The sequence below is a fragment of the Oryctolagus cuniculus genome, chromosome 18 (assembly GCF_051225735.1).
Source record: "Oryctolagus cuniculus isolate XC-2025 breed Fujian yellow rabbit chromosome 18, ASM5122573v1, whole genome shotgun sequence".
NCBI lineage: Eukaryota > Metazoa > Chordata > Mammalia > Lagomorpha > Leporidae > Oryctolagus > Oryctolagus cuniculus.
Window position 1 is genome coordinate 10,606,102 of NC_142884.1, and position 15,575 is coordinate 10,621,676.

The following is a 15,575-nucleotide window of genomic DNA, read 5'->3' on the forward strand; positions in this document are numbered from 1 at the left end:
TTAAAGGCAAGAAGTCAATTTGGGAATATTTTTGGTATTTTTCATCAGCAAAAATGGGCAGAATGTTGGGTAGCATGATGATAAAATTCCAGTAATGCCCACCAATCTTGAGTCTTTCTCAGGTCTGTAATATGCATAAATGTCCATAAAGTTGTTGCAACAGTAAAAGAACACAAAACAAAATGCCAGCAAAAGGATAATGTGGGTGGCTCTGTTTTCTGGAGACATCTGCCTGGAAAGGACACAGCTGTGGATGTGCCGGGCTCTCCTGTGGTGTCTGTAGAGGAGCCCCACCATGTAGAGGCTGGACACGATCATCGGTGCCAGGAACAGGACATCACGGGTCAAGATGACACTTATAAATGACCCTGAATGGCGATCTCCAGATTGCCTAGTTTGACAATACGCATGAACAAACCCATGACCAATGAAAGTGAAATTCCATTTGGCTCTTACAGTTTCAATGATGTGGATGTAGATCAGCAGATTGATGATCCAGAAGATTAGGAAAGAGGGGAAAATCCAGGTAGACAACTTAGATTTCAGCCTTGCCCATTTAGAATGACTGGGACTGATAGTGATGGCTTGAAAAGCACTCAGGAGAGACGTGGTACAGATGGAAAGACCCCGGGCAACTCTGTAGATGTAAAAAACAGTTTGACAGCCAGCATTATCTAAGAAACGTTTGACTCCAAAGGATGACATGATCTCTGGTATTGACTGGAACACGATGGTTATAATATTGGCCATTGTCAGGTGCATGAAAATGGAATCTATGGGCTTCTTCAGCTGAGGCTGGATTAGGAAGGCATAAATATAGTTCATAAAGAGAAATGAATTGGCCATGACACCAATAGAAATCTGAGCTATGAGAAAGAAGCTCAAAATTTTGTCACCTGGAAACATGTCAATAACGTTTCAGTTAGGTAAGGTTGGCATCCACTGAAAAATAAATAGATTGTACTGTGACGTGATGTTTTTAACAAGGAATTTTTGAAGAATGTGAAGACTGACAGTTCAGTGTTGGGGGGGAGGGGCAAGTGGTCAAGCTTTCTGCTTCAGTCTTTGCTGTGCCTCTTCCAGAAATAGAATAGCGGGCAGTGTTTGAACCTCAGACTACGGAAGTAGGTGATTCGAAGATGCTCACATCCTACATTTCCATTAGTGCATGCTGGCATCTGTGAATGACAAATTACATTAAAAGTGCTTTTTTTCTTCAGAGTATTAGATTGCTTCTTACCTCTGATGATATGTGTATATCCAATCCTTTCTAAAGAACACTACATTTCTGATACATGTACTGTACTATGAATATCTGAACTTCATTTTTACAATTTAGATTGCAGACACAATTCTTTCAAGACAGGAAACATTTAACCACTCACATATTATGATACTCTAAATATATAATTCATTTTCAAAATACAGAAGGAAGTAGAATGGAGTTTTCAAGTGGGGTTTTTTTCCTCCCCTCATCCAACCAGCTGTGTTTGGAGACATATTTGGTCTCACACGTGGTGCAGAGCTCCTGTCACAGTGGGTAGAGACCAAGATTGCTGTTAAATTTCCCACCATGCACAAAATTTCCCACAATGCACAGGATAGCCAATACCACAGAACTTTGGGGCCCCAAGAAGAAGTCACATGACAGCTGATGAGCCCAGAATAGCAAATCATCACTGAGTTGTGCTCCCTGCAACACATGTAAAATAAATATTTTGGCCCACACATATTTTGAACACTTTTAGGGGAAACAGAGTAGAGTGAGTTGGTTCACAATTACAGTGAGAACAGGAATGGTATGACAGTCACTGAGGCTGACTTCTAAATTAATAACTTTAATATCTGTGTTTGTTGATTTTTGAAGTTGTTGCCTATATCATTCTCTCAGAGACTTACTTTTCTCAATTGTCTTTGTCGTGCACACATTCCCATTCTTTACTATATAGATTTCTAGTAATGATGTCACTTCTATATGGACTATAAAAGATCAAAGTTTGAGAAACAGAGGAAAGATGATTCTCAGGAGTGATAAGGTAGGGGAGGGAGATGTTAGTGAAAGGGTACAACCTTGCAGTTAGAAGATGAATACTTTCTGGATAGCTGCTGCATTATAAGGTGAATATAGTTGATAATAATGTACTATATCATTGATATTTGCTCACAACATAGCTCTTACAATGCTCTCCCCAATGTATAAGGTTTCTATTGAAGGTGAATGGTATGATAATGAACTTAATTGTAGTACTCATATCAAATGTATGTCAAATCACCCCAGTGTTTTAGCTATCAAATAAGCTATCATCTACCAATTATACCACCACAAAACTGAAAACAGTCTAAATTACAATGTAAAAGCAGAGAATGCAAGAGTCAAAAAACCACATCCCAAGTATGTGCCATCGAATGCATCCATATAAATACAAATGCACAGTCCAAAAGTAATTGGATGGGACATGATACATAGGGCCAATGTTGACCTCTAGACATAAGGTGTGTCCATTAAATATTAGATACATGAAGCTTCAAGATCACTACAATGTTTGTAAAAGAAACAAGTCCAATAAAGAAGAAAGACAAAATCCAAAATAAAGGTAGATAACAAAATACAAACCTAGCAACAGAAAGCAGGTTCATGCCAAATAACAATGGAAAACAAACATTTATGGAACAAAAGAGCTGGATATAATGAAGTGCACATCGCAATAATGAAGGTTGTAAATCTGTGAGAATCAACACTAAACGTGCAGACACATGAAAGGATCAGAACATGGAGGGGAATCCACCATTGTAGTAAGACACGTAAGCAAAGGCAATGCAATTTCAGAACCACCAAGCAAAGAGGGAGTCAGACAATGAAGAAGTTGAGCAGCTCAGTTCATCCTCTGCACCTAATGCCTTCACCAACACATGCGTCTCTATCAAATGCCCAACCTCCCTTTTCACTAGAACATGCACCATGTAATCAGTGCAGCCATACGGCAAACACTGAACCAAATGAGAACAAAGTACAGGGTTTAACTGAACAGAATAATTTATCATAGCAGAATTATAATGAATTCTAAAAAGGAAAGGATATTTTATATTATCATTGATTTTTCACTAAGTTCCAAAAAACTTTCCTTAGTAAGAACAAAGTGAAAAAAAACCTTTCAGTATTGTGAAACACATTATAGAAACATAAAGTCAAAATGCAGTTATTCTGAAGAATAACAACATTACCAACCCTTAGAGAATGGTAGCACTTCCTAAAGAGAAGATACTAATAATATCTGACTTAAAATGTTAAAATCAAAACTGAGAAGTTAAAAATAGTTGTAAAAGATGATATTGTGACTATTGCAATAAATTTGAAAGGTTGAAACATATGGGCAAATCCCCAGAAAACATGACTCACCAAAAATACATTAGAATTACAGAAAGTCACCAATGTGCAAAGTTTCACATGATGAAACTGAGTTGCAGGAAAAAATATCATTCCACCAAGAATCCCAATGATTGCCTCAATGCTGAGGAATAAACAATGTCTAAAAACCCTTCCTATGGACAGAAAAAGAGCATTCCTTTAATCACATAATGTAGTGAGCACAACACTGACAGCAACAGCTAATAAATCAAGTCTTAATGTACAGAGATGGGACTACCTACTCCATCAGTCAAATGGAGAATAACCTACACAAATTCATTATAAAGTGAATCAGTGCTCTCCAAAATGAGTAAAAATGAGTACCAAAAACCAAGAGAATTACCCAATTGGAAGGGTAAGGTGGGAATCATTTTACTAACAAACTATGGCTCAGAAACCACGAAGATTTCTGAATCTTCCCAGTAGTTTGCACATCCTCTTTTTGAAAACCTTCAACTCCAGATCTTTTGCTATTATCAACATTACACAGAAGTTGAAACTCGAATTTTCTCAGTATGTGACAATTCCCTTAAGCATTTGGTGAAGTGATCATCATCTAATTTTAGCAGATTAGACGTGTGTTTATACTACCTCAATAGGATTTTTTTTTATTTGAAAGACAGAGTTACAAAGAGAGGAAGAGACAGAGAGAGAGGTCTTCCATCCACTGGTTCACTCCCCAAATGGCCGCAATGGCCAGAGTGGTGCCGATCCGAAGCCAGGAGCCAGAAGCTTCTTCCAGGTCTCCCACATGGGTGCGGGGGCCCAAGGGCATGGGTCATCTTCCACTGCTTTCCCAGGCCAAAGCAGAGAGCTGGATCAGAAAAGGAGCAGCCTGGACTAGAACCTGCACCCTTATGGGATGCTGGTGCTTCAGGCCAGGGCTTTAACCCACTGTGCAGGCCCAGGATATTTTAATTTCTGTAAATAACATGTGATTTCTGAATGCTCTCTCCTACATTATACCATGGAGTAGAATAAAGAAAAAAGGGAAAGGTAAGGTTAACATTTTGAAAGATACGTGTAAGATCAACCACAGCTGTAATAGAGGAGAAAAATGGCTAAAGTTCATATAACAGAACAAAAAGAAAGGCTTAGCATACATGAAAGACCTACAACGTCAATGCTAACATATAAGGATTATGTATTGAAAATCCTTGATTTGAATTGGATATGAGCAAAAATATCTTTTGCCACTTTTATTCATCACACATTTGCAACGGTCTATTTTAAAAAGAATAATATTAATATCATTACAAAGAAATTAAAAGTCTTTTACCATTTAGTAATTGTTTTAAGAAAGATATTCAGGGCCAGCGCTGTGGCACAGCAGGTTAACGCTCTGGCCTGAAGTGCCGGCATCCCACATGTACTCCAGATCTAGTCTCTGCTGCTCCTCTTCTGATTCAGCTCTCTGCTGTGGCCTGGGGTAGAGGTAGAGGATGGCCCGAGTCCTTGGGCACCTACCCCCACATGGGAGACCTGTAAGAAGCTCCTGGCTCCTGGCTTCGGATCAGCACAGCTCCAGTCCTTGCGACAATCTAGGGAGTGAACCAGCAGATGGAAGACCTCTTTCTCTGTCTCTGCCTCTCTCTGTAACTCTGTCTTTCAAATAAATAAAACAAATCTTCAAAAAAATAAAGATATCCATAGACACATTGACTAAATTATTTAAATGATTTGAGGAAGTTTCAAGGTTACTGTGAGAGCAAAGTCTGTATAAGAACATTTCTATTTCTAAAAAATTAAAGGCTGATACTACTTACATAACAGATATATGAAAACATAATAGCTAATATATTATAAGATAAAAAACCTCTACCAGAAATGATATCAATTGATCTAAGTGTGACTGAAGCCCTTTTAAATAAAAAGGTGTATACATTAATTTGAAATAAGAAGTAACAACTTAAAATGGAAAGATGCCATAAAAAGGAATATAACATTAAAATAAAAAATTATAAAATCAAATTAGAGGCATATTCATTGCAGTGTCATAAACATCCAAGTAGGTACTGAAGCAAAGAGCAGAGCATAGGGCAGAAGCAAAGAACTCAGTGGACGGGGGCAATGAGGGATCTGGAGAGGTTCAGAGACTGAGAAAGAAGAGAATGAAGGAGTGAAAACAAATGGAGGGGTGACAAGAAACAGTGGCAACAAAAATAAGAACATACAGGTAAACTTCTCAGAAAAACGCTGGAAGGATGAATATGAAAACATTAAAACGGACCTGGTGTGAGCAGGTGGGAGACCTCGCTGCCCTCCCGCCCCAGGCGGGGGATGCAGGGTCCTTACTGGGGGCATCCTGCACAGGCTGGGGCTGCCCAGCACTGACTATGGATCAGGCTTGGGCCAGCGGGATGTCTCCTCCCAGTGGGCACTGGCCATCTTATCACCTGCTGCCTCCACCACCTTGTTTATCACTGTCACTTCGAAGGCCCTGGGAGAGTCCCAAATCACCCTCCCAGACGCAAAATGAATCATGCGTAGTGGAATGTCAGTGTCTGGGGCGGCATTTTCCCAAGCTGAATGTCAGAAAGTAAACTTCAGGATGACACATGTCATCAGAAGTTCATCTCCACGCAGCTGGTGGCAATCATGTCTCACCAGAGGTTTCTTAATTTTTTTAGTTAAGACCTGATGTCTGACTTTATTTTCCCTTTCCAAGCAGTGATTATTTCTATGAAGTTCTGTTTTTGTCTTTATCAACCCTATTAACGTCTTATGGAGAGTTATTGTTATTCGTTTTTAAACATTTATTTATTTATTTCAAAGGCAGACTAAAAAAGAGAGAGATCTTTCATCTGCTGTTCATTCCCCAAGCTGCCAAAATGATTTGAGGATGGCCCAGACTGAAGCCAGGAGCCAGGAATTCCATCTTTGTGGAACTGCTGGGGCCCAGGTGCTTGGGTCATCCTCTGCTCTTTCTCAGGCACCCACAAGGAAGCTGCTTTGAGTGTGGGGCAGCTGACACTCTGTGGGGATGCTGGCTTACAAGAGGGAGGATAAACTGCTGCACAGAATACTGGCCCTTCCTGAACTTGTTCTAGTATCATTCTTTTCTTACAGGGTTCTATTTCAAGGGTTGACAAGATGTCACCCTCCCTCCCTCCAGAGACCCCAGCACAGAAACCACGCTCAACCTCCCCCAGACTCCTTCCAAAACAGCTGGCAGATAACCTGCATGGAGCAGCCTGTGAAACAGCTAAGAGGAAAGTTCCCAGTGGCTTCTGAAAAGCCTCCCTTCCCACCCGCAGCAAGTTCCCACCTCAGCCAGATAAAATCCAGCCCCACATGTGCCCTCACACAGTCTCTTTGTGAGAACAGACTCTCCTCCCTCTTTGCTACACTAAAAGCAACCTGTCTGTTGAGTTAGGTCTCTGTCTCCTTTTCCATCTCTTTTCTGGGGGTGATGAAAGGCGAGAACCCTGACATATTCAAACCTAACACCATTTATTTACATAATGGATTGTATAGAAGAGAATTTATTTACTTTTCTCTGAATGGTTACCTAGAAATACTATTCTTTTTTTTTTTTTTTTGACAGGCAGAGTGGACAGTGAAAGGTCTTCCTTTTGCCATTGGTTCACCCTCCAATGGCCACTGCGGCCGGCGCACTGCGGCCGGCGCACCGCGCTGATCCGATGGCAGGAGCCAGGTACTTATCCAGGTCTCCCATGGGGTGCAGGGCCCAAGGACTTGGGCCATCCTCCACTGAACTCCCTGGCCACAGCTAAGAGCTGGACTGGAAGAGGGGCAACCGGGACAGAATCCAGCACCCCAACCGGGACTAGAACCCAGTGTGCTGGCACCGCAAGGCAGAGGATTAGCCTAGTGAATGTTTTGGTATGTGAGCTATGAATAACTTTTCTTATTTATTTAGTGTGGTGCTGGTGCCGTGGCATGGAAGGTAACTTTGCTACATGTTGTGCCAGCATCCCACATGGGCACTGGTTCCAGTTCCCACTGTCCCACTTGCCTTCCAGCTCCCTGCTGATGTGCCTGGGAAAGCAAGGGATGATGGCCCAAGGGTATGGGCTCCTGCACCCATGTGGGGGACCTGGAAGCAGCTCTGGCACAGCCCTGACTGTTGTGGCCATTTAGGGAGTGAACCAGAAGATGGAAGACCTCTCTTTGTCCCTCACTCCCTCTGTATCTCTGCCTTTCAAAAAACTTTTTTAAAAGTTATTTATTTCTGGTCCATAACTCATTATTATTCTACTCAGACAGAAGAGCTGGCTGCAGTGGGCATTTGGGGGAGAGAACCAGCATGTAGCGGTATTTGTTTGTCTTCCTATCAGGGTGTCTTTCTATCCTCAGAAAAAGGAAGAAAAATTAAAACTTATAAAATATACAATTAAGAGAAAAACAGAAGCAATCAACACAATTGTTTAAAATACCTCCAAAAGTAATGATTTCTTCTTGTACGAGTTCTAAAACAAACAGAGACAGAATCACCTGAATACTGCAAAAACCCCTCCAGAACCAGACACAGGAAACATTCAGGGAACCACGATGAAGGACCACAAGAGCTTTGATGAAGCCCATCAATGACATTGGTAGAAAGGAGACTTGTGTAAGGCAAGGACTCATGATCCTAGCTGTCAAAGTCCAAACAAGGTGTGTGGAAGAAACATCCTGTAGGAGGCATTTTACTAGGATTCTCCCATCTGTTTTGGAAGCACAATGCATTCTGAACCTGCTTGAGCTGAATTCAGATTCTGCCACTTTGGGGATGATCAGATGAATGGCATCAGACACAATCAGGGAACCAATGTTAAGGGTTTCAGGGGGGCGGGGAAGAAGTCCGCAGATTTGCACAGCATGCGACCTGGTTCACTCATCATCTGTCACCTGAGGAAGATGAGGCAGAAACCACTCAAAAAGCAAACCACCTTTGCCTCCCAAAAATCCCTAAAGCAGTGCCATAAAGTTATAAATTCAAGAGATATGGCAGTTTCTAGATGTCAATATGACACGTGTGTGTGTGTGTGACAGACAGAGTACTGCCCTGAAGTGCAAGTGCTGAAGGCCTAGTGCCATGTGTGACTGTATTTGGAGGTGAGGTTTTGACGGAAGGAAAGTGACGGCCACTGTGAGGGGGGGCTCTGACCCCATCAGAGTTCTTTTCCTCACGAGGAGAAGACCAGAGCTTGGTTGAAAAGTTTTAAAAAAAAAAAAAAGAACGAAATTCATCAGAGAAATCTAGACAGCTTGAAACAATTTTTTAAAAAATCAAAGAGTTCATGGAGCTAAAAATTATCAAAAGTGGACACAGAGGAGTAAATGAGAATTCAGAAGGAGCAGAAGAAGACAAATGAGTACAAGGCTCATTCGAAGAAGCAATCGCAGAACACTGCCACAGCTGGAAAGAGATATGAAAATCCAGGAGTTGAAGGTCAAGCCCAAAAATGTCTACCCCAGAATGTACTGGAAACAACTCTCCCACAGCATTGCCAAGGAGGATCCTTAAAGCAGCAGGAGAAAAGCTACAAGCAACTACAAGAGCTTCCAGAATAATCCACAGTGCACTGCTCAGCAGAGCCTGGCAGGCTGGAAAGCAATGGGACAGGGGAACAAAAATCCACCCCCAAGAATAAGGCACCCACAAAACCGGCTTTCAGAAGGCAAGATACATAAAGATCTTTCCAGACAAATGCCAGCAGGACCTACCCATCAAGTGACATCCTCTGTCTATTTTGCTTCTGTCGCTTCCACATGAAAGAAATGGCCAGAACGTGCTCAGATATGGCAGATGCAGCCTGGCAAAGCCTCCCCTCCAAATGGGGAGACAAAAACACAATGGTTGGCTGGCGCTGTGGCTCAATAGGCTAATCCTCCGCCTTGCGGCGCTGGCACACCGGGTTCTAGTCCCAGTCAGGGCACCGGATTCTGTCCCTGTTGTCCCTCTTCCAGGCCAGCTCTCTGCTGTGGCCCGGGAGTGCAGTGGAGGATGGCCCAAGTGCTTGGGCCCTGCACCCCATGGGAGACCAGGAGAAGTACCTGGTTCCTGCCATCAGATCAGCGCGGTGCACCGGCTGCAACGCACCGGCCACAACGCGCCGGCCACGGCGGCCATTGGAGGGTGAACCAATGGCAAAGGAAGACCTTTCTCTCTGTCTCTCTCTCTCACTGTCCACTCTGCCTGGCAAAAATTAAAAAATAAATAAATAAATAAATAACAACACAATGGTTGCACTTGTTGTTGTTATGCCTGCTGTTCAGAAGCTGCTGGTAACTCTTAAGACAAATTCTGTTTTATAGTGCTCAACACTAGCAACAAAGCATGCGAAACCATTTCATATTTGTAAAATAGAATACATAATGATATTAAAGTTGTGCACATATGGAGAGAGAGTTGAGATAAAGAAAATTGACTCATGCCGAAGAAAATCCAGGGACGATTACAGGAGGGGAGAAGAGAGAATGGGAAGCAAATTGTCTAATCCTAAATCCATGCCATCCACCATGACAGGAAATGAAAATGGAACAGACCGAAACAACAGAGAATGAAAAGCGAGAAAATGTCACGTCCCCTCTCTGTCCTGTCCAATGCTTTTGCATGTCCAGCACACAGACACACGTAGGACACATGTGCTGAGAAGGGGAGGGATGCACAGGCCAGGTTAACCAAGAGAGCCGGGGTTTACGTGCTCACAGCAGAGATGAGGCCACAAGAGCAATTGCCTGGGTTTTCTAAGAGTCGGCTCCCAAAACAAGGGAAGACACAAAGGCTCAAGGAAAGGCAGGAAGGGGACGGCCTGGTGCCACCTCCCCAGCAGGAAGCCGCTGCTCCTGCAGGACCCTCAGACAGAACCAGCTTTGGGAGACCAGAATCCTGGGCACCGAGAGGCCCATTCTGATAATATTAAAAGGTCTGAAGCTGCTGTGAGCAAAGAAACCAGACTCAGTGTGCGAGGGAAACCTCCACAGTCCATGAAGGTGCAACAGAGACCAGGTTTCTTTGGTGCAGAAGCCTCCAAAACCCATGCATACCTTTTCCCCCAATTAAAAAGTTCATGGGGAAAAAAAAAAAAAACAAAGCCAGGGCCAAGTGAATTTTGGTGCCAAAAAACACTGTGAAATCCATGTACATGAGAGGCCTGTGAGAGGTTGGTGAAGAACACATGGTGTGAACAAAATCATATGTGGGTTTCCCATGTTTGCACCAATGTGAACTTGGCCTTTCATTCTATTTTCTATCAGACTTTCAAAGACTGCTCCTTTATTATGTCAAGGAACAGAAACTTACAGGGATATAGGAGAATCCAAACAGTAGTGGAAGATTTAACCGTCTCTGTAACCAAGAAAACCAACCTCGAGGTCAGAGCAGTCAGCTCCCACAAGGGACCACACCCACGGCAGCCACCCAGTGCCTCTCTCCAAATCACACCAGAGCCCTCAGGAAATGTGCGGTCCCATGGACCTGAGGTCAGGAGATTCTCTCGCAGAAAATTCTCACTCAGGGCGATGCTAAGGAATTGTGAGGCAATCCACAACTCTAAAGAAAGGGGGTATCTCAAACACTTCCAGCAGAGGCACTTTGGAATCATTGGAGAGAGGGGAAAGACCCTGCAGCCAAAAAGTCCATCGTGGAACACCCACTGTGGACATCAGTGTGATTGACAGCTAAAAGTCACAGCATGACATGGTGACCTCGACAGGAACAGTGAGGCGGTGGCTGCAGCCCAGTAGGTTCCTCTGCACTCCTATCGCCCCATCCCACAGGGGCCGAGTGCCAGCCACCGAGTTGCCCATCAGACCCCCAGTCTGATGCAGCTTTCTAACACAGAAACCACCACAGATCATGGTTCCACCAATAAATCTGGAAATATAGGAGACATGCACAAATTCACAATATTTACACACCCAAGAGTTCAGGAGAATATTAAATTAGAAACTGTGATAAAATGTGGTCATCAGAGCACTCCCTGGAAAATCTGGGCTTAAGAAATCTTCAGAGGTGAAACTGCCAGTCGCAAACAACACCCACAGGCTCCTGAGGGTGGAGGAAACCTTGCAACCCCGGGAGCAAACACAGCAGAGGCAGGAGAGAAGGACAAACCCAGACCATCTGCCACAGGAGCCAAATGGAAACCAACCGACCCCAAAAGAGCTGTGTAGTAGATTACACAATAATTAAAGATAGAAAGTGAGTTTAACAAATTTTTAAAAGTATAAAGAAATCCTATATCCAGTAATGTTGTTCCAGCAAAACTTGTGTTCTGACATTAAAAGAGCAGTTTGGTATGGATTCGATTTTTCCCTAGATTGCAATGTTTCATTGTTTAGTCATGAGACTCATGGAACTTCATGGATGCATCTTCTGTGAAACACAGTCAATGCTCATGAGGTTTAATGACTCCCATATTCACAGTCACCCAGAGTTCTTTCAGTTCACACGTGTGTGGTGTATGACAGCCAGCTGCCATGGTAGGGTTGAGGCGATGCTCCCACTTGGTAAATACAAAATACCAAAAAAATGACAGGGGTGGGTGTGTGGCCTGGCAGTGAAGATGTCACTTGGCATGCAGACATCCTGCATCCAAGGTCTAAGTCCAAATCCCAACTCTGGGGCTTCCAATTATGGATTCAACCTCATGCACATGCTTTGAGGGAGCAGCTAATGACTCAAGTAAATGGGTTTCCGCCACCCATGTAGGAGGCCTGGCCTGATTCCTGGATCCACCTTCTGCCAGGCCCAGTAACTGGGTGTTGTGTGCATTTTGGGGGGAAGAACCAGCAGGTAGGACTATTTGTATTTCTGTGTGTCTTTCTGATCCTCTAAAACTAATTAACACTTATAGAAGAGTGAAAAAGAGAAAACACAAGAGTTGAATAACCATCGAAGAAGCAATCAGCACTATTGTTTAAAATATCTCGAAAACTAATGATTTCTTCCTTTATGAGTTCTAAAGCACTTACAGACAGAATCACCTGAATACTGCAAAAACCCTTCCAGACCCAGAAACACAAGAAAGCTTCAGTGAACCACAATGAAGGACCTGAAGAGTTTGTTTGAAGACCATCAATGACATCAGTAGAAAGGAGACTTGTGTAAGGAAAGAACTCATGATCCTAGTTGTAAAAATCCAAACAAGGTCTGTGAAAGAAAGATCCTGTAGGTGGCATTTTACTAAGATTTTACTATTTGTTTTGGAAGCACAATGCATTTTGAACCTGCTTGAGCTGAATTCAGATTCTGCTGCTTTGGGAGTGATCAGACCAATGGCACCAGACACAATCAAAGGGAACCAATGTTCGTGGGTTTCAGGGGGCGGGGGAAGAAGTCCGCAGATTTGCACTGCATGCGACCTGGTTCACTCATCATCTGTCACCTGAGGAACATGAGGCAGAAACCACTCAAAAAGCAAACCACTTTTGCCTCCCAAAAATCCCTAAAGCAGTGGCTTAAAGAGTTATATACTCAAGAGGTATGGAGGTTTCTAGGTGTCAATACAACACGTGTGTGTGTGTGTGTGTGTGTGTGTGTGTCATAGACTGAGTTCTGCCCTGAAATGTAACATGGAAGGCCCAGGGCCACGTGTGACTGTATTTGGAGATGAGGTCTTGACAGAAGGAAAGTGACGGCCGCTGTGAGGGGGGGCTCTGGCCCTGTCAGAGTTCTTTTCCTCACGAGGAGGAGACCAGAGCTCCCCCTCTCCCCAGGAGGGCACAGTGACAAGATGGCCACCACAGCCAGGGAGAGAGTGCTCCCATGGCCCAGCCACCCTGGCGTCCTCATCCCAAATACCAGCCCTACAAGCCTGAGAAAATCAATGCCCACTCTCTCAGCCTCCCAATCCACCAGATTCTGTCAGACTGGCAGCCTGGGGAGAACCCGTGGATGTGCAGGGCACGCATGCAGGAGATTTCAGTGATGGTTACCCTCACCCAGGGATTTCCTATGAAGATTAGCTCTGTGTTGGAAATACCTGTGGATTGTTCATGGATTTTAACAAGGGCAAAGGTGGTCTCAGCAAACCCGCAGGCAAACAGGCCTTCGGCAAGGCCTTAGCTGGGTCCCAGCAGTGGCAACATCCGGGTCTGTCAATGATGTCACCGCTCTGCATCCTGGGGCAGATCCTCCTGAGAGGCACAGGGGCAGGAGCATGAGCTGACCCGGATATGGCAGCCTGAGCAGGAGAGTCCTCACAACTCTCTCAGCAGCCACTGCTGAAAGAGGACAGAGCCTCAGCAACTGCATGATTTCCTCTACGAATTTAGGGGCCACGCAGTAGTGACACCTGGGACCAACTGTTGTGAGTGGGAGACCTGACAGGCACGGTGGTGGGGTCACTGGTCCAGAGTAGACACCACGGGGTGCAGCCAGAGTGGGGTGAGGGGTGAGGGCAGCTGTGCTGGTCTGGATCTGGGTGCTGGTGCCTGGGTGTGGCCACAGTGAGCATTCATGGAGCAAGATAAATTGCCAAGTATTGTGCTACTTTAAAAAATAACTTCTCCTAAATAAGCAGGGGGTGGGGGGGCCCTATGGCAGAGCAGGTAAGGCTGCTGCCTGCAACACTGGCATCCCATATGAGCACTGGTTCAAGTCCCAGGTAGTCTACTTCTGATCCACCTCCCTGTAGATGTGCCGGGGAAAGCACCAGATGATGGCCCCCGTCCTTCAGCCCCTGCACCCATGTGGGAGACCAGGAGGAGCTCCCCACAACTGACTCCTGGCTTCAGCCTTGCCCAGCCCTGACTACTGAGGCCATGTGGGGAGGGAACAAACAGAGGGAAGATTTCTCTGCCTCTACCTCTCCTTTTCTGTAGCTGAATTTCAAATAAATAAACAAATCTTTTAAAAAATAAAAAGAAAATAATTTTGAAGGAGAGGATAGCCAATCATAAGAATTGATGTTGGAAATTCAAGGAAAAGAAAATTTCAAACTGTACTGATCACGAAGATGAAACCATGATGGGGTGGAGGGCCGAGGAGGGGTGGAGAGCTGTCCACGGGGCATCTGTGCCTGCTCATGAGGAGCAACACTTCCTGAAAGGAAACACACTGGGGAGGAAAGACAGCCACACAGTAATGAAGCAGTGTCTAAGCTGAAGGTCTCTGAGGTGTATTTCCCGACATCACCCTGACTGTCACATTAGGATAAAGGGCAAATTTTAAAACCGCATGGAGAAAACTGAGTTTCTAGTTTTTGATTATGTGTCTGAACCATGGAAAGCTGAAGAGAGGGGAAATGGGAACTCTACAAATTTTGGGTTCCAAACCTTGGAACCCTTGGACAGGTGAGGTGGAATTCTTTAGCCCTGGGAAAAAAGATATGTGCAAAGACTCAAGCTACAGTCACCAGTGTGCTGTCCCTGGGCAGGGAACTGAACAATGAGGTAAGTAGGACAGAGAATTTAAGATGGGGAAGATGAAACAGAAAAAAAAAAGAAAGATGTTGGTTGAAAAGTTTTGCAAAGTCAATATGCTGTAAACCAGTACACCACGGAGCTATGGGAAAGAATCAGGCCCCTGCTGATGAGTATTTAAATGAAGAGACACTTCTCACTGACATCCCAGTAAGTCAGATCCAAATAATCAGCATGTCAGCATATCAATATGAAGGGGAGGGGATCATTATGGGTGGATTTACACAGATGCTGGAGATGGAATCTCCCACAATTTCTCATCCTCTTAATCAGCCCTATTTTCCTAGATCTTTTCACAAATACAACTATTTTTCCAGCATCACAGACATTCTTTAGAGCTCTCTTTACTTCCTTTGTTTTAACTTTACGTCACTGGGGAACATCCAACCTCCAGCTGAGTCCCCAAAATATGCAAGGTGTTAACATATTGAATGCATAAAGGAAGTCTTTATGAACAGCACAGTGTAACAGAAATATAAGGCAATCCCAAATGCGATTTTGTATTTTCCAGTAGCTCCACTCGAAAAGAGAAAACCAAGCAGATAAAATTAGCTTAATGATATTCAACACAGTCATTTAACCCAAAAGATTACTTAACTGTGTCATCTATGTGAAGATTAACACATTTGATTCACATTAACATATCAAAACATGAATGTTTTTAAATGGACTGCATAGTTCCACTCAAACTAGCCCCATTTCCAGTGCCCCAGGGCCCTGTGGCTGCTTCTCCTCATATAATCTTGATGCAGACTCCTCTGTTGAAGATTATGTCAGATCAGCCACTGAAAGT

General features: G+C 43.9%; 1 protein-coding gene across 1 annotated transcript; it reads right to left on the reverse strand.

Annotated features, from left to right (window-relative positions):
- ORYCUNV1R1616 (vomeronasal 1 receptor oryCunV1R1616) lies at positions 1–906 on the reverse strand. The gene has a single exon (NM_001167303.1). It carries the CDS (start codon positions 904–906, stop codon positions 1–3), a length of 906 nt encoding a protein of 301 aa, NP_001160775.1.
- Between the last annotated feature and the right edge of the window lie 14,669 nt (positions 907–15,575).